Raw genomic sequence first — 26317 nt, forward strand, 5'->3', positions numbered from 1 at the left:
CTGGAGGCAGCAAGACTGCAGGGTCTTTCTTCGCTGTAAGGTAAGAACCACGTAGATGGGGAAGACTGGTTGACACTTTTCCTCCTTGAACTAGGATGGCCAGATGGAAAAGGGGTTAGGGCTCCTGCAGCCTTAACAGCTGTATAGCAGAGGGAATTTGTGAAAAAGAGGGACAAGCTACACCTGTTGAAATACCCTCGGCTCCACAATGATTAAAGGGGCAGGAGCCCAGTCCTCTTTTCCATTTGGCTATCCTATCCTTGATGGAGGCTCTGTGCCTTTAATAGTCCTGGGACAGGCTAAAATCTTCAAAGATACCGGAGTTGTCTCCGAGGCTTGATGTTTGTTTGTTTACTGCCCCTGCTCCCAAGTGCTGCATTTATACCTCTTATTGCAGCTTTAATGACACAGGAGAGCAGCCCAAGAAAGGATCATGGCCAGAAACAGTATGGCATAGTGACTGAACCAAGTGTTAGACTTGGACCAGGGAGACCCGAGTTCAGGTCTCCACTCAGCCATGGCAAGCTTACTATCTGCCTAACCTCCCTCAAAGGATTGGTATGAGGACAGAATGGGCAGACCAGGGAAAATCCTGTGTATTGCCCTTGGGCAGAATAAGACAATACATTGCTAAACTCTAACTGCGTGGTTCACATTGAGTTGCCTCTTGATTTACAGGTTGCAACTCAACACACAGGAAGTAAACAGGCAAAGCTTTTATTCATTGGTTAATTAATCATTACATTTTTATATTTCCCCCCTCCCAACACTTTACCTCCATGTCAAGAAAATTTCGACCTGCTGTAATTTTGTGCATGTGGCTGCTATGTAAAGTACAGGAGCAGGGGGCCAGTAAAAAAAAAAAAAGGTGGCAAGGTAACCCTAAATGGTAAAAGCCTGGAGTTCTCTCCCCTGTTCTTCTGACTTGGGCTTTGATCCGTAACTGTTGGACAACAAGCAAAAATTTAGCTGATAACAACCATCATTGCATGCCTATGCTAGTAAAAACTGCCTCAGTTGAATTTCTGCCTGCAATGCAACTGTTAAAAGGGAGGGAAAAGTAATATGCCTATGGCAGTAGTTCATATCTGCTGGTTATCTTGTCTAAGAACTAGAAGCATGGTACTGTGGTGCCCAGCATGAGGAAGTTGGCACATTCCTGCAGTTACACAGTGGCTCTTTATTTCCAAAGAGGAAAGGTGTGTGTGTATACTCTTGGTCTGAACTAGGGTGTAGCTCTGAAGGCACATGCCTGGTGGCTGCAGACGTTTGCCATAGGCTGCCCCTAATGTTCATGAGAAAACATTTTTGGTGCAAAAAAGGCAGGGTTGTCCCCTAAATATTCTCTGAAAGACCCTCTCCCCAAACAATACCTTTTCCACACTATTTTGTTGCCTCTCTCAGCAGCCACTTTGGCACCATTATTGCTGCTGATGTGTCCAGCCAATCAGGGATCACATAGTCAGCATACTGACACAATGGCCAATTGGATGGCCAAATGGATTTTGAAATAAGATTCTGTTACACAACCAAATTGGAACTTCCCCTTTCCTCAGCTGGGTGGATCTCTCATTCCAAAAGGTGAAGAGTGGTTCCACCTATCAGGAAACAATTTCCTGACATTAACTCACATTGATAAAACATCAGTGCACTATTCTGCTTTATTAGACCAGCTGTTGGCTAAAAATACATCTGAAACTGTTTACTCCATTATTCCCTTGGAGAAGTAAAAGAGAGTAGTTCTTGGGAGGAACTAAAAGGAGGATATTTGTGGCCCTTTCTAAAGCAACCATCCCTTGGTTTGCTCCCTTTGATTGTGGTGACAAATACAATCGATGGAGTGTCTGCTGTAATGAATGCATGGTATGAATGCATAATATGCTGTGAGGGCTGAGCAAGGGTGAAGATAATACAAGTAAATGGGGATTCTTTGCTCCACTGCATGTTCTGTCTCATCTGTTGGGTTGAGGGGGTGGGAGGGCTGTGGTTGCACTGTGGTGAAGCAGGACATGCCTTCTTCACGTGATCAGAGACATTTTCTGTCTACTGTCTTGTTACTTCATCTGTTCCAGGAGTGAATAAGACTCCCTAGCAGTGGTGGCTCCGATGTCAGTGAGGTGGTGAATCTGCCCTGGGTCTCTAAATACATTGTACCTTGGATAGCTCCTTTAGAGTTCTGACTGAACCTGGAGCAGCTTCACTGCCCGACTGACATTGGAGCCACCAGCCTCCACTGCTCCCTAGCAGAGTCTTAGAGGCCAGGCCAGACACTGAATCATGCAGAATCATCGAGTTGAAAGGGACCTTGGGAAGTCATCAAGTCCCATCCCCTGCTTAAGGCAGCATCTGGTTTGCAGCCCCGGTATCCAGCCTCATTGAAATAGCTGCAGTGAAGGAGAACCCACTGCCTCCTGAGGCAGTCTGTTCCACTTCTGAACAGCTCCTGTCATTAACAAATTTCTCCTAATGTTCAGCCGAAATCTGCTGCCTCGCAGTTTCCACCCATGACTTCTAGTATGGCCCTCTGGAGCAATGGAGGACAAGTCTGCTCCATCTTCTCCATGACAGCCCTTTAGGTACTTGAAGACAACAGTGTGTGTGTGTGTGTGTGTGTGTGTGTGTGTTGGGCTCATATGAGCAGTGGCACCATCAGGGAAGGACTTTGGGGCAGACAGGCAGGGTCTCATTCAGCAGAATGGGCAGGACTGCAGCCAAATAAGGGCTTTGCATAAGGCCATTAAGATCAGAGTCTTAACACTTCCTAACTGCACCACTGCATTCAACCCTTGAATCACTGCTGGTTTCCTTTCAAGTACGAGGGGGGGCGACCACCTTGTCAGAGCGCACACTGCCTCTTCTGTCCCTCAGCTCCCCCTCATGTTCAAGTCACTTGTGCAATGCTGTGCGTTCTGTCTCTCTCCCTCTCCATGTCTGCTGCTGCACACACATGGAAGATCCCTCCTCTGTGTACCTGTCCTAGTTCCTTATCTACATGACTTCAGGACAGTAAAAGCAAAACAAACAGGGCTCCAAAGCAGGGCATAGGGATAGAGGTCTCTCCCTATATCCAGGGATTTCCTCCGGCTTCCCAGTAAATCATTTCCCCCCAGCCAAGCCAAGCAGGAGGAGATAGGTCGTTGTTGGTTTTGGTTATTAGAGGGGCGTTCCTGACTGTATCATCAGGCTTGGAGGAATCCAGAAGTTTGCATAAGTGCCAACCATCCTTGGGAAAATCTCCTAAGGTGAGGGACACCCCTGCCCCAGCCCCAGCCCAATAAAGGCTGAGAGCGCTCAGTGGCCAGAGAATATTGGCTGATATTTACGGTATACTTTTTATATGGGCTGCATTTTGTGCACTGCTCAGAGAAGAAAGTGATTGGACAGCCTTATAGATATACAGCCAATCAATAAAAATGAACTAAATAACTGCTGTTGGGGCTCCTGGGCCTTTAGCAGCTGCAAACCATGAAGGAGGTTGAAATGTGATGGTTTTGCCTAGCAGGGAAAATGTCATCACCTTTCAGTACTTTCTTGTGTGGGCAAAAGACAGAGGAGCTACAGCAGAGAATATGATGGCAACTGTCACTGTGGACGAACAGCGCATGGCATTCTGCAAGCATCCCCCCGACCCTTGCTGCCATTTTCACTCTTCCTGTGCTGAGAGCAACACAGAGTCAACAACTCTTTCCTGTCTTGGTTAATAACATGTATCGTGTCTCCTTGGGCTTCATCATGTCCACACACCCAGTGACAGGCTGGCAGCTTTGAAAGGAAAGAGAACAGGGGCTAAGGGGTCCCCACGGGGGGGTGGGGAGAGGAGAAGATCCTGAGCATTCTCTTTGACTGGTTGCCACCATGTCTCTCACCAGGGTTCTTCTTGCTATGCCTCTCACCATGGCCTCCCCTGCACCCCTTCAGTTGGTCTGCTTAGACAAACAGGGCTACTACTTTGTTCCAGAGGAGGCCAGAAGCAAGGCAGGTTGAGCAAAAGATTGAGAAACCAGGCAGGAGGTGCAGTGATGGCAACAACATCTTCTGTTGCAGCAAGAGAATTAGAGATGACAAGGATTTTCCGGCAACGTTCTGTGGCGTGACTGGTGTAGCTGTTGCTGTATGGATGCAAAAGGCAGCTGGGTGCTGAGCCAGGCACTGAATGCTTAGGACACATTCAGGCTGAGTACGTGAGGGAAATGGGAAGTATGGAATCTCTACGTTAAGAGGCATGGTGCTGCTTCTTTAATTTTTTTAAAAAATAATGTTAATATTATACAAACACCAAATGTATGAAAGCCATCTTATCCTCCATTTTCAATCATATGTACCAATACAACAATTCCTCTCAGGTTCTCCACCCCAGGCTAAACTTCCTATTATCGATTGATCCATAAAACATTGAATTTCTCATTGTATTCATTCATTTAATCTAATTCACTTTTAAAGGAGAGCCTTTCTTAGAGTAACACATTGCTTTTATCTGAACAATTTTTTTTTCATGTTTACTTCATCTTTCCCTAGTCTTCATCCGGTACATTCATTTTACATATTTAATCTGGTGTTTCTTTCCTTTTTCTGATCCCCTGCCCCACTGTTGAGCTACCAAAGTCCTAGCTGCCATTAACCAATCATAAATTAATTCAATAATCTCTGGATTGGATCCAATTCATTCCAAATAGCTCAGTAAAATTATTCTGGGATCCAATGGAACTTTCCCCCCACCTCTTAATCTCTTCAATTTGTTGTTGTTGTTATTTGTAACCAAAACATTTGTATAACTGGGCAGCTCCACCATGTGAGTAGCATGTCTGCTTTTTGACACTTAGAGGCAAGGTAAATAATAACTTCAGGGAACAAGGAACCTGGGAAGCCCATCTCCATCTTCTCCTGTTTGTGGGCCTCGAGAGGCATTTGGCTGGGCTGCTGTGGTGAATAAAATGCTGAGGTAAATGGACCTCAGCCTGTTCCAACACACCAGTTCTTATCATGTTGTTTTGATTCCACCAGGGAAAGGCAGAAGACACGAGTGAAGGAGAGTCTCCCCAAAAGAGAATGGAGACCATAACTATACCAACTCTTCCCATTTCTCACACCAGTTCTAATGTCCCAGTTACTCCTGAGCAGTGTGCTAATGATGAGGAGAAAGATGCCTTGAGGAAAAGGATGACCATTGTCTCTATGGTAATCTACAGCCTGGCCTTTGTGTTGGGGGTCATCGGTAATGGGCTGGTCATTTTCATCACTGGTTTCCGTATGAAGAAGACGGTCAACACGGTCTGGTTCCTCAACTTAGCCATTGCTGACTTTACCTTCACCTTCTTCTTGCCATTGAGCATTGCCCACGCAGCCCTGGAATTCCATTGGCCATTTGGCCAGGCCATGTGCAAGATCAACAGCACCCTAGCCTACCTCAACCTTTATGCCAGTGTTTACCTCCTCATGGTCATCAGCGTAGACCGTTGTATTTCTGTGAGGCACCCTGTGTGGGCTCAGAATCACCGGACACCCCGGCTGGCTTCCTTTGTGGCCTTGGGTGTTTGGATCCTGGCTTTGGTGTTGTGTTCTCCAAACATCCATTTCAGGAATACAGTGCCACATCCATATGATGAGAGCATGATCATCTGCTATAACGATTATGGTAACACTGAAGAGCGAATGAAGTTCAGGCACCGTGCTATGGTCATCAGCCGGTTCATCTTTGGTTTTGTCATCCCCTTCAGTGTCATTGTCGCTTGCTACGGGGCAATTGTTCTGAGGTTGAGGAGGAACCGGTTGACCCAATCGCACAAGCCCTTCAAGGTCATCACAGCAGTGATCATGGCCTTTTTTGTCTGTTGGTTCCCCTATCATGTTTTCTCTTTTCTTGAGACAGAAGCCGGAGAGCAAGAACATCTGCATTTCGTGTTGGCTATTGGTGTTCCCTTGACGTCTAGCTTGGCTTTCCTCAACAGCTGTCTCAACCCCATCTTGTATGTTTTCATGGGGCAGGATTTCAAGGAGAGTCTGAGACGCTCCCTCCTCTCTGCCTTTGAGGATGCCTTTGCAGAGGAGAGCAGCCAGACTATGGCAAACACCAAGACCAAGTCTTCAATTGAGCTGGAGTCCCAGGACACATAAATCCTGCTGATCTCCCAGCTTCCCAAACTCCCCCACCTTCAGTGCAAAGACATCGCATTCATTCATTCAGAAGCTTCCCTGCATTGCCCATCTGTTGGGCATGATTGTCCCTTGCTTTTAGTTGTGGTTCTCTCAACCACATTTGAGGATGTGCAACAGTTGTGGTGAAGTGAAATGCCCAGATTCAGGAGGGGAGATAGTTGCATGCAGCTGATGTGGGTGTGCAACCGCTTGGGCCTGTGCCTTTCATTTCGATGCTCCTCTGGTCCCAAGTGAAATTAGGTATGTGGACTTACATCAGGGGGCACAGTTCAACTAAGCAGGAGTGGGGCTGGAGCAGAACCGGCATCTGCTGCAAGCTGATTTCCAACCCAAATATTATTATGCTGTAAGCTAGTTTACAAAGCGCAAAAAGAGCAGCAGTGCTTAAGTCGATGAGGAGTGGTGCCTCTGATTGTGGTGGGGCTGAGATTCCACTCTGGGTTGCAGTCATAACCAGTTGGAATTCGAAAGGAACTATCCAGGGTGCTGAACCAATTTTGGTGATCTTCAAGTCTAGAGTCTAAAATTATGTAATTTCATTTAATTGCTCCACTCTTGCACAAGGTTTTGGAGAAACAATAGTGCTTAAAAACAGTGGTTTCCTCCTCCATTAGATGAATTCAACAAAGGGAAAAAGCCAACAACCTCTACCACCACCACAACTCTGAAGTAATGACCAGGAACTTTTTTTTTTGAGATCATTCTTACTAGTGGATGTGAGACTTCTGCATTTCATGAACTAAAACAGTCACTTCCCAGGCATAATTTCAGCCAATGATGTGCTATGGAATGTTCATAAACATTCCAGCTACTTAGATTTTTTTTAAAAAAATGCTTGCATCCAAGTATTATGGACAAGTAGAACTGTGCACTACTGGTGAGCTGAGCGTGTGCAGCACTATCATAACAGTCGCCAGCTCACAGTTAGATGGAGTCTGTATGGGAGTGGCATGTGGATGTGTGTGTTTGTGTGCTATAGTATGCATGCTGTTGTGGGAGTAGTGTGATTGGTTTGTGAATGGGTGTCTGTATAATAACAGCAATTGAAGCAGACATAGAAAAATGCTATAAATAAAAAAAAACACATCTGCAAATTGTTGTAGGTCTCCACCTTTATTCATGTAAGACCACTGTAAGTGTCATCTTTTCAGGATCAATGGCTATCCATTAATGAGCTCTGAAATTGCACAACTTGTTTGTAGGGATATTGGAGGATATCTGTTTGGTTTTGAGCTCAGCAATTTCTCACCAGATCAGCCCCCTGGATGCTAGTCCACAGATCCTCACACTTGCTTGACTCAGCATGTGCCAAGTCGGGCAAGAGAGGGGATTCCTGTTTATCTGTGAGTGCCATTTTGCATAGAAATCGTGGGTAAGCAACTTACGTAGATCCCGATTTCTGCAAAATGGAGACTGTAAATAGCACAGTTAATGCAAAATTACAGGCATAAATGGTCTAAGTAGGCTGCCGATAATTTTGTGTAAATGGTGCTATTTACGGCCGCCATACTGCAAAAAATTGTGATTTATGTAAGTAGTTCACCTGCGATTTCTATGCAAAATGGTGGCTCATGGGAAGAAGAGGAGCCCCGTGGACTGCTGGGTGGCTTGCCTAGCACAGGAAACTGGGTTGGGTAAGCGGCAGGGGTCCAGCGGTGGGCGGGCGGGGGCGCGATTTGTCCATCCCTACTTGTTTGTGTAACTAGATGGCAGTGAAAAGCCTACTCAAGTTTACAAAAATTGGTCATGGACCTTAGAATTTGAATTCTCAAATCCCGTTCAGCCTGTACATTTTTAAAAGCAGGTTTTAAGCCCTTATGCTTAAATGAGTAGGACAGCAGACACTCCAGTCTATGGGCTGGCAAGTAGGTGGCAGACTGGTAGGCAGATGGCTGGTTAGCACATAGGCAGGCAGGCAGGCAGGCAGGGAAGGGCTGTAGCTTAGTGGTGGCACAGACGTTTTGCATGCTAAAGGTCCCAGTTTCAATCTCCAGGTTGGGTGGGGACAGCCAGTGTCGACAATACCGAGTTAGACAGACCAAAGCTCTGCTCAGTATAAGGCAATGTCCTGTTCTAAGAGTTGGTGGGTAACATCAGGTGAAGATTTCCTAAGCAGAATTGCACACAGAGCGAGAGGAACACCTGGGGGCTTTATACCAGATAGGAGCATGGCACTGATCTGGGGATGGATGAAACTGTGAGGGTGTTCATACAATCAGCAGGGGAAACAATACAGTGTCGGTTCCTCCCTCACCCTTGTGCATGCCCAGGATTTCCTAATTACCTGTGCCATGTTGCAGGTTGCCATGTCATTTGAACACGGTGTGTGGTGTGGCCGTGGTGACTTTTCACCCACTCTACAACCCCAACTGCAAGCTGTGGATTGTAATACCCTGCCTAATGGTAGGGCCAGCCCTAAATATTATATAAAAGGCATTTGCCACTCATGTATAATGAATATATTATACACCGCACAGCACCATGTCTGGCTGCAAAAGAAATTGGGCATCCAGAAATATAAGGAGCTTAAGCAAAGACAAGAGGCATGGCAATCCTGTCGTAACAGGGGGATCCAAAGTTGGTGGAATAGCCTTGATCAAAGCCCTGCTGTGCAACAGCAGGGCAGAAGGGAGGAAGGAACAGTATGGGTTTTGCTCTTGCTCTTTTCTTTTTTTCTTTCTTTGCTGATTTGCTTCCCATTGGAAGCAATGGGAGGGACATTATATATGCCAGCTTCAGGGCTGCTGTACATTGCCCTCCCTGTTGGATGCATGTCTGGGGACTGGACAGGTTTTGTATAATGCAGAATCCATAGCTTCCCCCCAATCCAACCATCTCCTGATCTTCTCCCTTTTTGCCTCTACCAACATTGAAGTTTCAATGTCAAAGAGGAAAGGGCCTTGGACGTTTCCATGGGGTTTCAGAGGGGGCATGCAAGCTCGGGTTTCTCCTCCGATGGTGGAGCTCTCTCTCTGGCCTTGGAGGGGAAGAGCCGATCCATTCTATGTCCCCTGGGACTAGGGACCATATAATTGCATCCTAAAATACCCTAATCAAGTCTCAATTTTTTCAAGCCAGACAAGGGATTGGTGTGTGTGTGTCATACTACAGGTTTGCACAAGGAACAGAGATTAGTATTCAACATGGCCTTTTCCCTCTAACTACAAGTGATAACATTTGGTAGTCAAAATGGTCAGTTCTCAGTCTTCTTACAGTAACTCAAAAAAGGTGCAGATAGTGAAGTCTGGGTAATACGCAGATGGAATCAATTAACCCGTTAAAAGGCAGATGATAAATCAAGTAACAGTTTTCTAAGTGGCGGGCTGCATCCTGAATGATGAAGAATTAAATGCTTGACCAATTGGAAGTCCTTAACTGCCAAAAAGCTGCCATCAGTGTCAAGATTGGGTCAACCCTGAGGTTAATTTGTTTTCCCCCCTTGGCTGCAGCTGCAGGACGGGGGATGCTGTTACTGCTGAGAAGAGCTAGGGATGCTGGAGAAATCTGCAATGGATTCTGGTGTTTTTTGTGGCTATGCAGCCCAAATGGCTAAACCAAACATATCCCTTGTCACTAAATTGGACTTCAGGTATTGCATTAAAGGAGGGACACATCTTGTCTTGCTGAGATACCTTCCCAAACCTGCTATTCTAATTCTTGTTATTCTAACAATTACAATGAAGAGGTAATTCATTGTAATTGACAGGTGGGCATACAAGCAGGGCCTCCAATGTTGATCTGAGAGTGTGGGCAGGTGGTATGACTGCATGTGGTCCTTCAAGTAACCCACTTAAGGCTTTAAGGGCCAATACCAGCACTTTAAACTGGGCCTGGAGATTCACTGACATGATCTCTCTCTCTGTGCTAGGGTGACCACTTATGAATCACCAAAAAAGAGGACAAACATGGACAATGGCTTGCCAGGCCACAGGTGGGGGGGGGAAGGGTGGGATGATGTCGAAGGCTATTTGCCCTCACTCTTGACGTCCCAGTGGGGCAGGGGGTGAGCCGGTCGATATTTAGGCCGCCCCGCCCCCTTTCCTCATTCATTCCGGCTTTTCTGGCTCTCATAGGAAGGAATGGGGATATGTACATGTGGTCCCATTGCAGGGGGAGCTGTGTTTGGGTGGGGAGGTGAAGATATAGATGCCCCTCTACAATTCAAAAGGTTGTTTCCATCCATTCCCACCCCACATACAGGGTCTCCTTTCCGCGGGGAGGCAGCTTCGAATTGTGGTCTTAATTTTCCAGGTTGGAGTGCAAGGTCCAAAGGAATTGCACTGTACTGTAGCTAAGCAGGGTGAGGTCAACTTTTGAAGGGCGTTCACCTATGACTCCCGTTTCTATAGTTTTGGATCTTTTATGCTGGGTGGCCACAGCACGGCCTGGTGATTAGATGGGGAGGAAAAGGGACAAAAAGAAATGAGAAGGGAAGTGAGGGGGGGGGAGGGGGAAGGCCCCCCGCCTTGCCTAAATTTCAGACTCAGGCCTTTGAGCATCTCACAGAGCCCCCTTATTGTTAAACAAGGTCTTTGGCTCGATACCCAGCTTCCCTGGGTAGGGCGTAGTGAGAATCTTGACTCACGCCCTGGTAGAGCCATTGCCAACCCCTGTGCAGGGAGACTGGTAGCTATGTGGGTTTGGGGTACTCCTGTTTTCACACCTCCCTGGCAGCTTAGAGTACCAGCTTGGTGCAGTGGTTAAAGTGCCATAATGGGACTTGGAGATATGGGTTCTAGTCCCCACTTGGCCGTAAAGCTCACTGTGTGACTTCAGGCCAATCCTAGCTCTCTGCCTAACCCGCCGCACTGGGTTCATTGTAAGGGTTGTTCTTTGCTCATATTGCGAGGCAGCGGCTTGAGCATTCACTCCAGGGGCACGCTCTGGAGGAACAGGCAGCTTCTGCTTTGCTGACGCTAAACAGGGTCGCCCCCCCCACCTTTTTTGTTTACTCCACATAGTCAGTGGCAGGAGTCTGTGCCAATCCAGCTAACCGGTTAAATTTATTAAGGTTACAACTATGCAGTAACAAGGGAGGAATGAAACACTACCCTGTTAGGGTCAATGTATAGGATCATCTGGTGCGTAGTGCCACGCCCAAGGGCTGCCCTATGATCTCTCAAAATCCCGTTTTTCGAAATTCTCTTATACATAGCATTGCCTATGCAGGCTGATTCAAGGCTTTGCGTCCATTCTTAAATTCCTTGTGTGTGAGGGGCAGGCCTCCATTCAGGTCATTAAACCACAGCCCTCCCACAATCCGATCCTTATGGATCGGGTAGTAGTATTGAATTTGCAACACCTCCTGCGTAACACCTGTTTTCTCATGAGGCAAATGGCAGGTTGAGCGCCAGTGCCAAAGTTTCCTCTAATACCCGGGCACCGGAAATTCCATAGACCACGCTAAGAGGCTCTCGCTGAGTGTTGTGTGTTAAGTAGCGTAAGCCATGCTGCACTTCATGCCTCACATGACGAGGGCCTCCTGTACCTGGGGTGTTGCTCTCTCATTCAGCTGCAACAGTTGTCGCTCTCCCGGTACTTTACAGTTATGGTCTTGTGTCCATTCCTAAAGTGTGGACGTCACTGCTCGGCGTCTCTTGTCTTGTCCTTACAGTTATTTTTTCCTTTGATCAATGTATTGGACGTCAACCCGTGCGCACGTGCGCTCATGTCCGGACACAGCATGGTGTTACGAGCTGGTCATAGCGCATATAGGCCAGGCTGCAGCTCCCAGAGCAGCCTGTTCCAGGGCGCGTGTGCTCGCGGATTGACCAGCGCAGCTTGTAGCGGGAGCGCTTTCTTCCCACTCCATTCCATTGCGGGTTGGTGCGTGTTCCCCTGCAGGTTCCGGTGCCGCATCTAGGAGGGAACAACCTGTGGGTGGGAAAGGCAAGGACTTTCCCAGGTCAGGCGGCACAGTTTGCCAGCGATAATGATCATCGGTCCGGCTTGCTTCCTCAACTTAACTGGAGGAATGCACTTGGTTAGATGGCTGGAGTCTGTGAACCAGTGCGGTGCTCGTCTGTGAGCGCAGCATGGTTTCTGTGCTGGTCAGAGGGCCTCCTCAAGCAGCAGATCCCAGCTCGGGCTTAGCCAGTATGCCACCGTTCAGCGGTTGGCAGACGCGGCATGCGTTTGGAGCACCTCCTAGAAGGTAATGGGCTGCTAACCCAACTTGTATCATTGCCAGCTTTGGAGGGTGATGTTAGCAGAATGTGCCTCACCGGTTGCCGACCAGGGGCGATGGGTTGGAACAATCACAGGCCCCTCAGTCCACCTTCATGGTGGACAGGCCAGGGAAAGCTCAGAACACCAGCTTGGTTTGCCAGTGTTTGAAGCCAGGGTGGCATCACCTTGAGGGTGGCAAAAGCTGAGGTCTTCCAGTTTTAGCTGTACCCAGCAGCTAATTCCTGTTGTTAATTTTCTCCCCTGACCTTAGAATTGGATATTTTATAAGCCTGTGTGCTAAACAGAAAATAAAAATCAACCAGCTTCTTTTAAAAAACTTAGAGGTTTGCTGTGCTATGCTTCAGCGTTAAGAAGCAGAATGGTTAACAAACATTTAGAACGCTACACACAGGTCCTAATATTCATTTTGTGTTTCATTGTGTGGCTTCTAACTTACCTCACGTTGCTTCCCCTGGTGACTTTTGGTTGGAGACAGTCTTGGAGAGTAGATGACAAACTCTTTAGATTTTATCTGTGGCAGTTGATGGGAGCTGTTTGGGCCTATATGTATAGCAGGAGTTTTCTTATTATTCATCGTCCTTTACTATACCCAGTGCTATGGCAGTGCAGGAGATGAGTCCAATCCTGGCCTTTAAGTAAGACCTAGTGTAGGCTCTTTTGCTCTTCTCTCACCCTACCCATAGGGTATCCTGCTAGAGTAACGATAGTTTTGGCTTCAGCTTCTTCCCAAGCAAAGGCCTCAGCATACTGTTCAGCCGGAATTGATTCAGGACTACAATCAATTTCAAAAGCCCATGAAAGGGACTACGGCTCTCTGCCAGGACTATTGGGGCAGGCTTGCTGCACTGGCCACCTGGGCTAAAGATGAAGGGTGTGGCTGACAACACTGCTGACTTCCGGGTCAGGCAGGTGCTCCAGGGTTGGTCTTGGGGATCCCTGGTGCCTCCAGACTCCAGAGCCCTTCTGCTGCCAGACATATTGCTGGGTTTACGGGCTCTGTGGCCTTCCTTGGGTACCTCACCACATGAGGCTTGGCAGTTTAGTGAGGTGCAATTTCCCCAGCGGGTGGTCTTTATTCTATTGAGGAAGTCCAAAATTGACCAGGTTGGGAGTGGGGTTAGCACATTGCTGTTCCCAGCCCTGGTGCTAGACCTTCGTCTGGTCACCACCTTGGGGGCCTTTTCTCTAGGTCTGGGGGAGTCTCCCCGGCCCCTTCTTCTGCCCTAGTGACTCCTCTCCCCTGACCAAACATCAATTCTGGGTAGTCACTCTGTGGCCTTGAAGGCGTTGGGTTTGCGCCACGTCTCTGGGGCTCACATTGGACAAAGTCGGCAGGTGGCGCTCCAAGGCATATCGGGCCTCCGCAAGGCCACTGCTGGGCCTTTTTGGACATGAGGACACTGGTGTTCACATGTTTGTCTCTTGTTCTTTCAGATGTCCGGAGTGCAAGGGAACCAGTACGGGTGTTCATCTGGGGGCACAGCATGGTTCTCTGGGCTAGTCGGAGTGCCTCCTCAAGTGGCAGAGCCTAGCTGGGGCTCAGCTGGTGTGCCACCATCCAGTGGTTGTGCAGACGTGGCATGTGTTGGAGCACCTCCTGCCCACATTCTTCCAGCAAGGGCTGGTGAAGGTTCCCCCGCAGATTCTGGTTCGGCACATGGGGGGAACGATTTATGCCTGCTGAAGGGGATTCTTCAAGCCTGAGATTTACGGCTGATTTGGTGTCACTGGTCTGGAATTGCCATCATTGGGTCCAACCTGCTGCCGAGAGGGCCATGGAATGATGGTTGGGATCCCTGAAGATGGTGGTCATCTCTGACCTAGGCAATGTTTTCTTGTTGGTGGATCTGCGAAGGGGCATCCTTGAGTGTTAGGTGGGGGGGAGGGTGACTAAGCAGAGGCTTGTCGCCCTCCTGTGGTGGTTCCGGGTGGGCACTCCACTGGGGGAGAGGACAGGTGAGCATTCGTGGGCACCACTTCAGGTGACTGGTAAGGCCCGAGGCTCTCGGCTCCAGGTTTTGTGGCCCTGCGTTGGGAGATATGGCTTACCACTGAGGACAACCCTCCTCACCCACTCGGGTTCCGTGGCTAAAGGGGTGGTGACAGGGGAAGGTCTCCCAGCCCAGAATTGGGTGGATTGATCTGCAGGGTGGCTACGGTAGATGCCATGCCTCAGACGATGAATGCCTCACTTGATACCTGTCATGATGACTTGTTTTCTATGTGCCCACCGGTGCTTCCTTCGCAGATTGTAATATTAGGGATGTACGAAAGTCACTTACCTTTTCGCGGATTCTGTTCATGGTGGGGGGGGAGGCGTTCTGTCCCTCCCCCCGGAATCCTCGACAGGGGGGGGAGGCAATCTGGTCCTCCCCCCCGGAATCCTCGACGGCTGGCTGTGCTCCGCAGCAGCTCTGTGGAGCAGCTGGCCAGGCTCAGGCCAGGGCTGTCCGCAGCCGGATTTCCGGCTGCGGAGGGCTCTAGGTAAAAAAAAACAAAACGCGTACGCAAATGGTGGCAGCTACGGCCGCTGCCATTTGCGTTCCTTATTTTTCGCCATCTTAGTCTACGTCAATATTTACGTAGACTAAGATGAAGAAAAGAAAGGGGAATGCAAATAGCGTAGTGGGTGCTATTTGCGTTCCCCTTTCTTTTCTTCGTCTTAGTCTACGGAAATATTGACATAGACTAAGACGGCGAAAAATAAGGAACACAAATGGCAGCAGCCGTAGCCGCCACCATTTGCATACGTGTTGTTTTTTTTAAAAAACCCAGACGTGATAGGCTATGTAAGTCTTTACGTAGCCTATCACATCTATGGGGGAAAAAAAGAAAAAGACCAGACTGCAAATGGTGGCGGCAGCGGCAGCTGGTCAGAAGACCAGCCGCTGCTGCCGCCACCGCTGGAGCCGCCACTGTCCGGAACATCCGCCCCAGGTAAGTCTCGTCCCGGGGGGGATCCGCGGGGGGCGCAGGGGGTGGCAGGCCATTTCGCGATGGAGTTTGGGGGGCTGAATGCACTGGCATTCGGCCTCACCGAGATCCGTCGTGGAATTCTCTGACATCCCTATGTAATATGTCAACAAATGTGGCCCAGTTTTATCCCAACTGTATTTGTGCTGTCTCGTCATTTCTCCCCCCTATGCACCTGCAAGTAAAATTCCAAAATCCATATAAGTGTAATACCTTTATTAGGCCAACCAAAAGATCATAAATATTGGGCAAGCTTTCGAGATCTCCAGAACTTACCAAAATCCATAAATTTCTTCATAAATGGGAAAGAAATAACTTGAGATGAAAACAAATTGAATGCGGGAGAATCTAAAATGGACAGGTTCATCCATCCAGGCCCTGAGTCTCTGGGTGCTTTCCTCCTAACAGTTTGGCTTTGAATCCCTGTGCATCCACTTATGCCTGTGGTCCTGAATGAGGGTTGCCACCTCTTTTTCTGATAGGCTCCTCACCTTTAACAGTTATATGGCAGGCAGGCACCTCACAGTCCTTTCCATGTTAGCTGTACCTTTTGAATTTGGCAAATGCAGATGAGCAAGAATTTCCTTTAGTTTCATTTTCATAAGAATTTACCAAAGTCCCCACATTTTGCTATATGTGTGATGGAAAAAACTTGAGACTTAAAACATGTAAACATGGGGAAAAAGCGAAACAGATGCACCCATCCTTACTCTGAAATAGCTGAGATGAGGCTCCACTTACTTTCAGCCAAGCTCAGATCCCAATGCTGGTTTGGGCTGCCCCAGGGGCTTCCCACTACCACTTTTGTTTTTGGCCACCTCTTGATCTCCTGCCACCTTCAATCTATCCCCTGGGCATCTTGAGGCTTCCATCTCCCCAGTACCTAGTTCTCCAGAAAGACCCCAGGAGATAGCTCTCCTGCATCCATTACCACCCTCAGACTCCTGAGGACTTGGGGCAAGAGGAAACTAGCATGCTACAGTCACTCCCACATCATTGCAGATTGCTAAAACAGACCTGGCACCTTTAAGAAAAAAAGCCTCAGTCAGTATGGAGGCTGGGCCAACCAGCTTAAATGTGACTACACTCTTATTTAAACCTCAGTCTTGCTCTGCTCCTTGTTGGAGCAACATACAGCCAACCCAGCCTGGCTTCTAGCCCCAGCACCATTTGGAGATTTTTGTGGTTCTGATCCATTACCATCTCGCTTCCTTTAGAAACCTGGCCTCTGCTCAACATCTGATCCATAGCAGAACCCTGCAGTGCAGGCTTCAATGTGCATGTGCGGCCCTGGGCCAACACCAGATATGGATCTTGTGACTGAACAGCCTGTGTACTCATGTTCTAGTCCCTTAGCAGGCTAGGCATTTTTTCCTTCTATCAAGTGGATAGTCAGAGGAGGGACAGATCACTCTACCCCTCCTCTACCAGTCTGCTGCATTTTGTCCTGGTGATGGAGGAAGGTTCTTTTCACTCCTCCTCTACCAACCCTCTCATGCCCCTGAGTGGAATCCCATAAACTTGCCAGCATGGAATTCCAGTTGCTTATGGCTACCAAGTGTGGGGTTGAATACAGGGCTGCTCTGTACCTTCTTTGACATACAGAGCTGATATGTCCTTCATACCACCCTCAGTATTTCCTTCCCAGATCTCTTTATACAGTTCTCATCTAAGGAAAACTGAGTCCCACTGATTCTGTCCACTTTACACCCACACAGTCTGTGTTCTTGTTTAGCATCACATACTCCAGCTTCCTCATCTTGGCTTGAAGTCTTCTAACATTAGCATAAAGCCGGGTCTAAATCCCCACCCCCCCAGCAACTTTCTCCAGTTTGTAACCAATCACACTAGTACAGCCTAGTTCCCACCAGGCTGACAACCCTGTAGCCATGTTGATTAAAAGAGCCATTAAGGGTGCAATCCACCAACATCTGGAGCACATGATACAACATCTGGATGATGCAAAACATCCCCTCCAGCACTGCATTAGCAGATTTTCAGCCATGAAGGCAGAAATTTTGCTTGCCTTGCAAGTGATAAAGGCATAGGAACATTCACTGAGGACAAAAAGGGTAGTGGGAGGGCCTTCCACTCCTCTTATATGCATTGGCAACCACTTCTGCTTATTTGCTCTTATTAACAGAATTCTGCTTGAGCTGGAGGCAGCAAGACTGCAGGGTCTTTCTTTGCTGTAAGGTAAGAACCACGTAGATGGAGAAGATTGGTTGACAAGTCAAGGAGTTTTCCTCCTTGACTTAGGATGGCCAGATGGAAAAGAGGCCAAGGCTCCTGCCGCCTTAATAGCTGTATAGCAGAGGGAATATGTGTAAAAGAGGGACATGCTACACCTGCTTAAATTCCCTCTTCTCTACAATGGTTAAAGGGGTAGGAGCCCAGTCCTCTTTTCCATTTGGCTAACCTATCCTTGATGGAGGCTCTGTGCCTTTAAAAGTCCTGGGACGGGCAAAAATCCTCAAAGATACTTGAGTTCTCTCAGGGGCTTGATCTGTCAATAGGGTTGCTATTCGTCTGTTTACTGCCCCTACTCCCAGGTGCTGCATTTATACCTCTCATTGCAGCTTTAATGGCACAGGAGAGCAGCCCGGAAAGGACTGTGGCCAGAAACAGTATGGCATAGCAACTGAACTGACTAGGACCAGGGAGACCTGAGTTCAAATCTCCACTTAGCCAAGGCAAGCTTACTATCTGCCTAACCTTCCTCAGAGGATTGGTGTGAGGACAGAATGGGCAGACCAGGGAAAACCCTGCATATTAAATATAATAATAATAATAATAATAATAATAATAATAATAATAATAATGATAATAATTGTCCTTGGCGGATGGGCACAATCAGAAAGATAATACATTGATAAACTCAGTGATAAACCTTCATGGCCTTCGCCCCGCCTTCTTCTGCTTCTCTCTCTTTAAACTGGACTTGGACTTCAAATAGAGGATTTGATTGTGGTGACAAATACAATCGATGGAGTGTCTGCTGTAATGTGGCCACTTATGCATCACCAAAAAAGACGATAAAAATATATAGGTTTGAATAGAATGTATATATACTGATGCACATCTAGAAATAATTATTATACTTTAAACAGAAATGCAGTGGTGATCAGGTGACCTGTGCCTGCCTGTTCAATCTGCTACCCAGCGCTAATACCCAGGACCACCTTCATGCCCTTTGCTCCCCCTTCTTCTGGTTCTTTCCCTTTAAACCAGACTTGGAGTGAACAATGCTTCAAACAGAGGATGCCTTCATGCAGACAAGTGTCCTCTGACAGCCCTTTAAATAGAGGACTGCGCTCTGTAAAATGGGACTCATGGCCATCTTAATTTCTGTTGCTGTTTTAGGGAAGCAGAAGTAAATGGTTAATTCCACTGAGTAATGAATGCACCAAAAGTGGACCGGAAAAGTTAATTCTTCCCTTCCTTCCCCAAATCTTTGGCTGCATGTACAAATGCATAATATGCTGTGAGGGCTGAGTGGGGGGTGAAGATAATACAAGGAAATGGGGATTCTCTGCTGTTCTGTCTCATCTGTTGGGTTGAGGGGGTGGGAGGGCTGTGGTTGCACTGTGGTGAAGCAGGACATGCCTTCTTCATGTGATCAGAGAGATTTTCTGTCTACTGTCTTGTTACTTCATCTGTTCTAGGAGTGAATAAGACTCCCTAGCAGTGGAGGCTGGTGGCTCCGATGTCAGTGAGGTGGTGAATCTGCCCTGGGTCTCTAAATACATTGTACCTTGGATAGCTCCTTTAGAGTTCTGACTGAACCTGGAGCAGCTTTACTGCCCTACTGACATTGGAGCCACCAGCCTCCACTGCTCCCTAGCAGAGTCTTAGAGGCCAGGCCAGACACTGAATCATGCAGAATCATTGAGTTGAAAGGGACCTTGGGAAGTCATCAAGTCCCATCCCCTGCTTAAGGCAGCATCTGGTTTGCAGGATGCAGCCCCGGTATCCAGCCTCATTGAAATAGCTGCAATGAAGGAGAACCCACTGCCTCCTGAGGCAGTCTGTTCCACTTCTGAACAGCTCCTGTCATTAACAAATTTCTCCTAATGTTCAGCCAAAATCTGCTGCCTCGCAGTTTCCACCCATGACTTCTAGTATGGCCCTCTGGAGCAATGGAGGACAAGTCTGATCCATCTTCTCCATGACAGCCCTTTAGGTACTTGAAGACAACAGTGTGTGTGTTCCTGTGTATATGTATAGGTTGGGCTCATATGAGCAGTGGCATCATCAGGGAAGGACTTTGGGGCAGACACCAGATTGGCTGCAGGACACTCTGAGTTGCAGCAAATTCTGGAGCAATCCCAAATTTAAGGCAACTAAGCTGGTGAGCGGGCATGCACAAAAGTTCCAGTCCAATATGGGATCAGGCAAAGGCAGTTGTGGTCCAGATACAGTAATTCTTACTCTTATCATCCTGTATACTAACAGCGATCTCAGTTCTGTGAGTGTGAATACCGATGTCAAAATGCCAAAATCCATGCGAAAAGGGGAGGTATCATCAGGCTTGGGGGAACCCAGAAGTTTGCATAAGTGCCAGCCACCCTTGGGAAAATCTCCTAAGGAGGGGGACACCCCCCCCCCGGCCAATAAAGGCTGAGAGCGCTCAGTGGCCAGAGAATATTAGCTGATATTTATGGGATTCTTTTTATATGAACTGCATTTTGCGCACTGCCCAGAGAAGAAAGTGATTGGACAGCCTTATAGATATACAGCCAATCAATAAAAATGAACTAAATAACTGCTGTTGGGGCTCCTGGGCCTTTAGCAGCTGCAAAACAGGAAGGAGGTTGACAAGTGATGGTTTTTCCCAGCAGGGAAAGTGTCTTCACCATTTGAGTGTTTTCCTGTGCTGGTAAGACAGAGGGGCTACAGCAGAGAATATGATGGCAACTGTCACTGTGGACGAACAGCGCACGGCATTCTGCAAGCATCCCCCCACCGACCCTTGCTGCCATTTTCACTCTTCTTGTGCAAAGAGCAACACAGAGTCAACAACTCTTTCCTGTCTTGGTTAATAACATGTATCGTGTCTCCTTGTTCTTCATCCTGTCCACACACCCAGTGACAGAATGGCAGCTTTGAAAGGAAAGAGAACAGGGGCTGAAGGGTCTTGACTCTGGGGAGCGGGGAAAGGAGAAGATCCTGAGCATTCTCTTTGACTGGTTGCTACCATGTCTCCCACCAGGGTTCTTCTTGCTATGCCTCTCACCATGGCCTCCCCCCAACCCCTGCAGTTAGTGCCTGCTTAGACAAACAGGGCTACTACTTTGTTCCAGAGGAGGCCAGAGGCAAGGCAGGTTGAGCAACAGATTGAGACACCAGGCAGGAAGTGCAGTGATGGCAGAAACATCTCCTGTTGCAACAAGAGAACTAGAGATGACAAGGATTTTCCGGCAATGTTCTGTGGCATGACTGGTGTACCTGTTGCTGTATGGATGCAAAAGGCAGCTGGGTGCTGAGCCAGGCACTGAATGCTCAGGACACATTCAGGGTGTGTCTACGAGGAAATGGAATCTCCAGATTAAGAGTATGGAATCTCCACATTAAGAGGCACGGTGTTTCTTCTTTATTTTATTTTTTAAAATATATAATGTTAATACTATACAAACACCAAATGTATGAAAGCCATCTTATCCTCCATTTTCAATCATATGTACCAATACAACAATTCCTCTCAGGTTCTTCACCCCAGGCTAAACTTCCTATTATCGATTGATCCATAAAACATTGAATTTCTCACTGTATTCATTCATTTAATCTAATTCACTCTTAAAGGAGAATCTTTCTTAGAGTAACACCCTTTTTTGTCTAAATGATTTATTTTTTCATGTATACTTTATCTTTCCCTAGTCTTCATCCAGTACATTAATTTGACAGATTTAATCTAGTATTTCTGCTTTCCCCCCACTGTTGAGCTACCAAAGTCTTAGCTGCCATTAACCAATCATAAATTAATTCAATAATCTCTGGATTGGATCCAATTCATTCCAAATAGCTCAGTAAAATTATTCTGGGATCCAATGGAACTTTCCCCCCACCTCTTAATCTCTTCAATTTGTTGTTGTTGTTATTTGTAACCAAAACATTTGTATAACTGGGCAGCTCCACCATGTGAGTAGCATGTCTGCTTTTTGACACTTAGAGGCAAGGTAAATAGTACCTTCTGGGAACAAGGAACCTGGGAAGCCCATCTCCATCTTCTCCTGTTTGTGAACCTCCAGGGGCATTTGGCTGGGCTGCTGTGGTGAATAGAATGCTGAGGTAAATGGACCTCAGCCTGTTCCAACACACCAGTTCTTATCTTCTTATTGTTTTGTTTCTTCCAGGCAAAGAGAGAAGACACGAGTGAAGGACAGTCTCTGCAAAAGAGAATGGAGACCCTAACTGTACCAACTCTTCCCATTTCCCACACCAATTCTAATGTCTCAGTTCCTCCTGAAGATTATGACTATGCATATTTTGAGGAGCAAGATGCCTTGAGGAAAAGGATGACCATTGTCTCTATGGTAATCTACAGCCTGGCCTTTGTGTTGGGGGTCATCGGTAATGGGCTGGTCATTTTCATCACTGGTTTCCGTATGAAGAAGACGGTCAACACGGTCTGGTTCCTCAACTTGGCCATTGCTGACTTCACCTTCACCTTCTTCTTGCCATTGAGCATTGCCCACGCAGCCCTGGAATTCCATTGGCCATTTGGCCAGGCCATGTGCAAGATCAACAGCACCCTAGCCTACCTCAACCTTTATGCCAGTGTTTACCTCCTCATGGTCATCAGCGTAGACCGTTGTATTTCTGTGAGGTTCCCTGTGTGGGCTCAGAATCACCGGACACCCCGGCTGGCTTCCTTTGTGGCCTTGGGTGTTTGGATCCTGGCTTTGGCATTGTGTTCTCCAAACATCCATTTCAAGAGTGCAGTAGCACATCCATATGATGAGAGCGTGATCATCTGCTATAGTGATTATGGTGACACTGAAGAGCGAATGAAGTTCAGGCACCGTGCTATGGTCATCAGCCGGTTCATCTTTGGTTTTGTCATCCCCTTCGGCGTCATTGTTGCTTGCTACGGGGCAATTGTTCTGAGGTTGAGGAGGAACCGGTTGGTCCAATCGAGCAAGCCCTTCAAGGTAATCACAGCAGTGATCGTGGCCTTTTTTGTCTGTTGGTTCCCCCTTCATGTTTTCTCTTTCCTTGAGACAGAAGCCAGAGAGCAAGAACATCTGCATTTCGTGTTGGCTATTGGTGTTCCCTTGACGTCTAGCTTGGCTTTCATCAACAGCTGTCTCAACCCCATCTTGTATGTTTTCATGGGGCAGGATTTCAAGGAGAGTCTGAGACGCTCCCTCCTCTCTGCCTTTGAGGATGCCTTTGCGGAGGAGAGCAGCCAGACTACAGCAAACACCAAGACCAAGTCTTCAATTGAGCTGGAGTCCCAGGACACATAAATCCTGCTGATCTCCCAGCTTCCCAAACTCCCCCACCTTCAGTGCAAAGACATCGCATTCATTCATTCATTCATTCATTCAGAAGCTTCCCTGCATTACCCATCTGTTGGGCATGATTGTCACTTGCTTTTAGTTGTGGTTCTCTCAACCACATTTGAGGATGTGCAACAGTTGTGGTGAAGTGAAATGCCCAGATTCAGGAGGGGAGATAGTTGCATGCAGCTGACATGGGCGTGCAACCGCTTGGGCCTGTGCCTTTCATTTCGATGCTCATCTGGTCCCAGGTGAAATTAGGTATGTGGACTTCCATCAGGGGGCACAGTTCAACTAAGCAGGAGTGGGGCTGGAGCAGAACCAGCATCTGCTGCAAGCTGATTTCCAACCCAAATATTATTATACTGTAAGCTAGTTTACAAAGCGCAAAAAGAGCAGCAGCGCTTAAGTCAGTGAGGATTGGTGCCTCTGATTTTGGTGGAGCTGAGGTTCCACTCTGGGTTTCAGCCAGAACCAGTCATAACACAAAAGGAACTATCCAGGATGTTGAACCTTTAGAGTTCTGGCTGGTTCTGACTGAAATCCAGAATGGATTTATGGCCCAACCAAAATCGGAGTCACCAGCCTTCACTGGCTTAAGTTATATATCTATGTAAAAGACGGTTCCTAGGATTTCTGTCACACTGTAGTGTGACAATGAAACAGAACTTAGGGTGGCCCATGCAGATGGGAGCAGGCTTGATTGGGGCACTGGGGCCTCACTTTAGTGGTGTCTCTTAAGTGTTCCCCTTTACTGTCTCCCCCATAAGTGAATGGTTCCCATTCATGCCTATGGGGAGAAATGGAAGGCTGCATTAGGGGACACTGTTGGCAGGGAAGGAAAAGGCTGCTTTCCCTCACTGACTGGGATAATATAGGAGGTTTTGTGCCATGGTGAGTGATACAATTGTCATACCGCCTAGATCCTTGCCATGTAAAAGTCTATCCATCGCCATGCCCCCAGTTGCCAGTTTGCTTGTCAATATTATACCAAGTTTGTAGCAATGAAATCTTGGGCAGGATCTACCTGGCAACGGAATGACAAGCGTGTCAGGGATTATCTGGATTTTCCTGAGATTGGCTTTGGCCCATCAGGCAAGAAAGCAAGAAAAGTGGAGTATACAGCACCGAAAAATGCCTTTTCCAGTTGCACAGGGCTTGAAACTTTGGGGTTGGGTGAGCGAAGTCTGGGGGAGAGCTGAAGGTTAGCAACCCAGGAAATGCTGCTCAGCGAATGAGAGAGGCTTGTTTCCCACCTCTAGCTCTCCCGGCTCTTATGAATCAGAGAGCAAGTAATTCCAAGTCTGTAACTAGCCTGTCTTGTCCATTCATCAGACTGCTATGCCTCCCTGTCAGAATGGCGTTTACCTGAATGAAACTAACTAGCCTGCCTTGCTCATGCATAAAAGCACCACAGCACTATTCCTCCTCATCAGAATGGCGATTTACCCTAATAAGACTAATTAGCCTGCCTTGCTCACGCATAAAAGCGCCACAGCACTATTCCTCCTCATCAGAATGATGATTTACCTCAATGGGACTAACTGCCTTGCTCACGCATACAAGTGCCACAGTGCTATTCCTCCCTGTCAGAATGATGATTTACCTCAAAAGGACTTGCCCCCCTCGGAGGATGGGGGATTGTGGCTTCTTCCTCCCCTGACCAATTTATGAATGAGAAACAGCAGAGAGCTGCTACTTCGCTCCCTGACTCCACCATCCCCGCTGCCTCTTGCCTGCTTGCTCCCTCCCTCCCTGGCTCACAGATTACTCCAGAAAGGCAGGCTGCTTGTTGTGAATGGGCGACGAGGCGACAGCGGGAGGTGGTAAAGGAAGCTTCCAAATGACGCTACTGCAAATGGGGAAAAAAGGGAATGGGGGGAGAGGGTGGCATGCCCAGGATTTAATGTGTGTGTGTGTGTGTGTGTGTGTGTGAGAACGGGACACACAGCAGCAGGACTGCTTGGGAGCTGCTATAACGTAAAAAAATGGAGTAAAAGGAGTTTCTGAAAATGCAGCTTTTCAGGACAGAAGGTGCTGGATGGCGGCAGACTGGATATGATGGGCTCCTTTACACAGAGCTTTTATCCTGCTGTTGAGATTGCTCACTCACAGGTCCTTTTCATAACATCGTTAACCTCCAGGGCACAGCCAGAGTATTTCCTGGTTATTCCATCACAAAGAGATCCGGAACTAACAAACTATCTTTTAAACTCAGAATGTTACGCAATTAAACCAACCACTAGATGGCACTGTTCCATTGAGTTCTAATGGAACCTTGAAAATTGAACACTTCCCCTTTCAGCAATCACGTGGTCATTGTCTGGGAGCCCGCAGTAAACGTGGAAAGGTTCCAGAACGGGAGGACTGCAGGGTTTTTCTTTAGTGTAAAGGCAGCCCAAAGAACCAGCAGGATAAAAGCTCTGTGTGAAGGGGCTCACCGTCATGTGATGTGAACAACCTCAAAGTGCTCCCACTCCTCATTAAATTGACTATGAAGATGGCCCCTTGGACAGTGACTGGCTGAGTGGAACTTTCGAAACGGCTTGGGAACAAAGCGGTTAGAATGTTTACAGACATTCTGGGGCCTAAGATTGGACACCTCTGGTGTAGGGGAAGCTTAAGCCTTCTTTCTGCAGCCATTATCCAGATAAAAATGACCTCTGTTCTCTGAAATTAGTATGTGTGAGAGAGACAAGCTCCCATTGGTGCCAGGTTTGCAGTTTTGCCCTTAGTTCGTATGCTTTATTTTATTGTTTTCTTTTCTTTAAAAACATTTTGTTCTATGTTTGCTAGAACATAACTTTAGATTGAAAGTGTGGGGTATAAATTATGTCTATACATACATACATACTATGTAGTCTTACAAAATGTATGCCTCAATAGATGGTGGGTGAAATGCAATAAAACAGCATCTTGTCAGGTTTTAATTCTAAGATCTATGCACCATGGATTATATTTTCCCCTTATAATGTCTCAATTATCGTCCTCAAAATTTATGTTAAAGTACATCGATCTCTTTCATGGTACTTACTTGTGGCACTCCCTGTCTACAGTTCACATATATTATCATTCTGTGACATGTGGTTTAATGGTATGTCATGTGTGCTTCTTCTAGTTTTCAGTGAGATAGCTATCTTTCTAAAGATTTTAGGGACTGTTGTTTTACAAAACAAGTCAGCTTTAACTCTTAAGTTGGTATTCCATTCCTGTATCTGAATAAAAGTATTTGTTATGATTTTGTTGTTCATGGTTTTAATTTGTTCTGTGTAACACTCCGCCCCCCACCTCAAACAAAAGGATGTCCTTTAAAGTAGTGGTTTTTAAACTTTATAATTTCAGGGGATCCTTACCCATAAAAATGACCTACTGTAGTACTAGTTGGACTGTCATTTTGTTTTCCCCAGAAAGCCCTTTTCTGATGAGTTTTTTTGGGGGGAGGGGTAATTTTGGGAAATTCAAAATGGCTGCCACCCTAAAAAAATAATCTGACTCCTTTG

General features: G+C 47.2%; 1 protein-coding gene across 4 annotated transcripts; it reads left to right on the forward strand.

Annotated features, from left to right (window-relative positions):
* On the forward strand, positions 1 to 26113 carry LOC146337788 (chemerin-like receptor 1). 4 transcript variants are annotated; one of them, XM_084815274.1, is made up of 3 exons: positions 1 to 40; positions 5002 to 5175; positions 21669 to 26113. In XM_084815274.1, the coding sequence occupies exons 2-3, from the start codon at positions 5047 to 5049 to the stop codon at positions 22782 to 22784; spliced, it is 1245 nt and encodes a 414-aa protein (XP_084671400.1). In that variant the 5' UTR covers positions 1 to 40; positions 5002 to 5046; the 3' UTR covers positions 22785 to 26113. The 4 variants fall into 4 exon arrangements, with proteins under 4 accessions (XP_084671400.1, XP_084671403.1, XP_084671402.1 ...); XM_084815277.1 differs by lacking the exon at positions 5002 to 5175 and having other exon boundaries at positions 17 to 40; XM_084815276.1 differs by lacking the exons at positions 1 to 40; positions 5002 to 5175 and adding an exon at positions 6107 to 6393.
* Positions 26114 to 26317: the final 204 nt, after the last annotated feature.

This window comes from Heloderma suspectum, chromosome 10 (assembly GCF_057233095.1).
Source record: "Heloderma suspectum isolate Gila_16-S chromosome 10, 16-S_ref, whole genome shotgun sequence".
Lineage (NCBI taxonomy): Eukaryota > Metazoa > Chordata > Lepidosauria > Squamata > Helodermatidae > Heloderma > Heloderma suspectum.

What these genes read in the sequence shown, in the direction of transcription:
- LOC146337788 (XM_084815274.1), top strand. Translation starts at nt 5,047, where the DNA reads ATGGAGACCATAACTATACCAACTCTTCCCATTTCTCACACCAGTTCT. An exon ending in GGATGACCATTGTCTCTATG is followed by an intron (nt 5,176 to 21,668) that starts GTAATCTACAGC and finishes TGTTTCTTCCAG; the next exon opens with GCAAAGAGAGAAGACACGAG.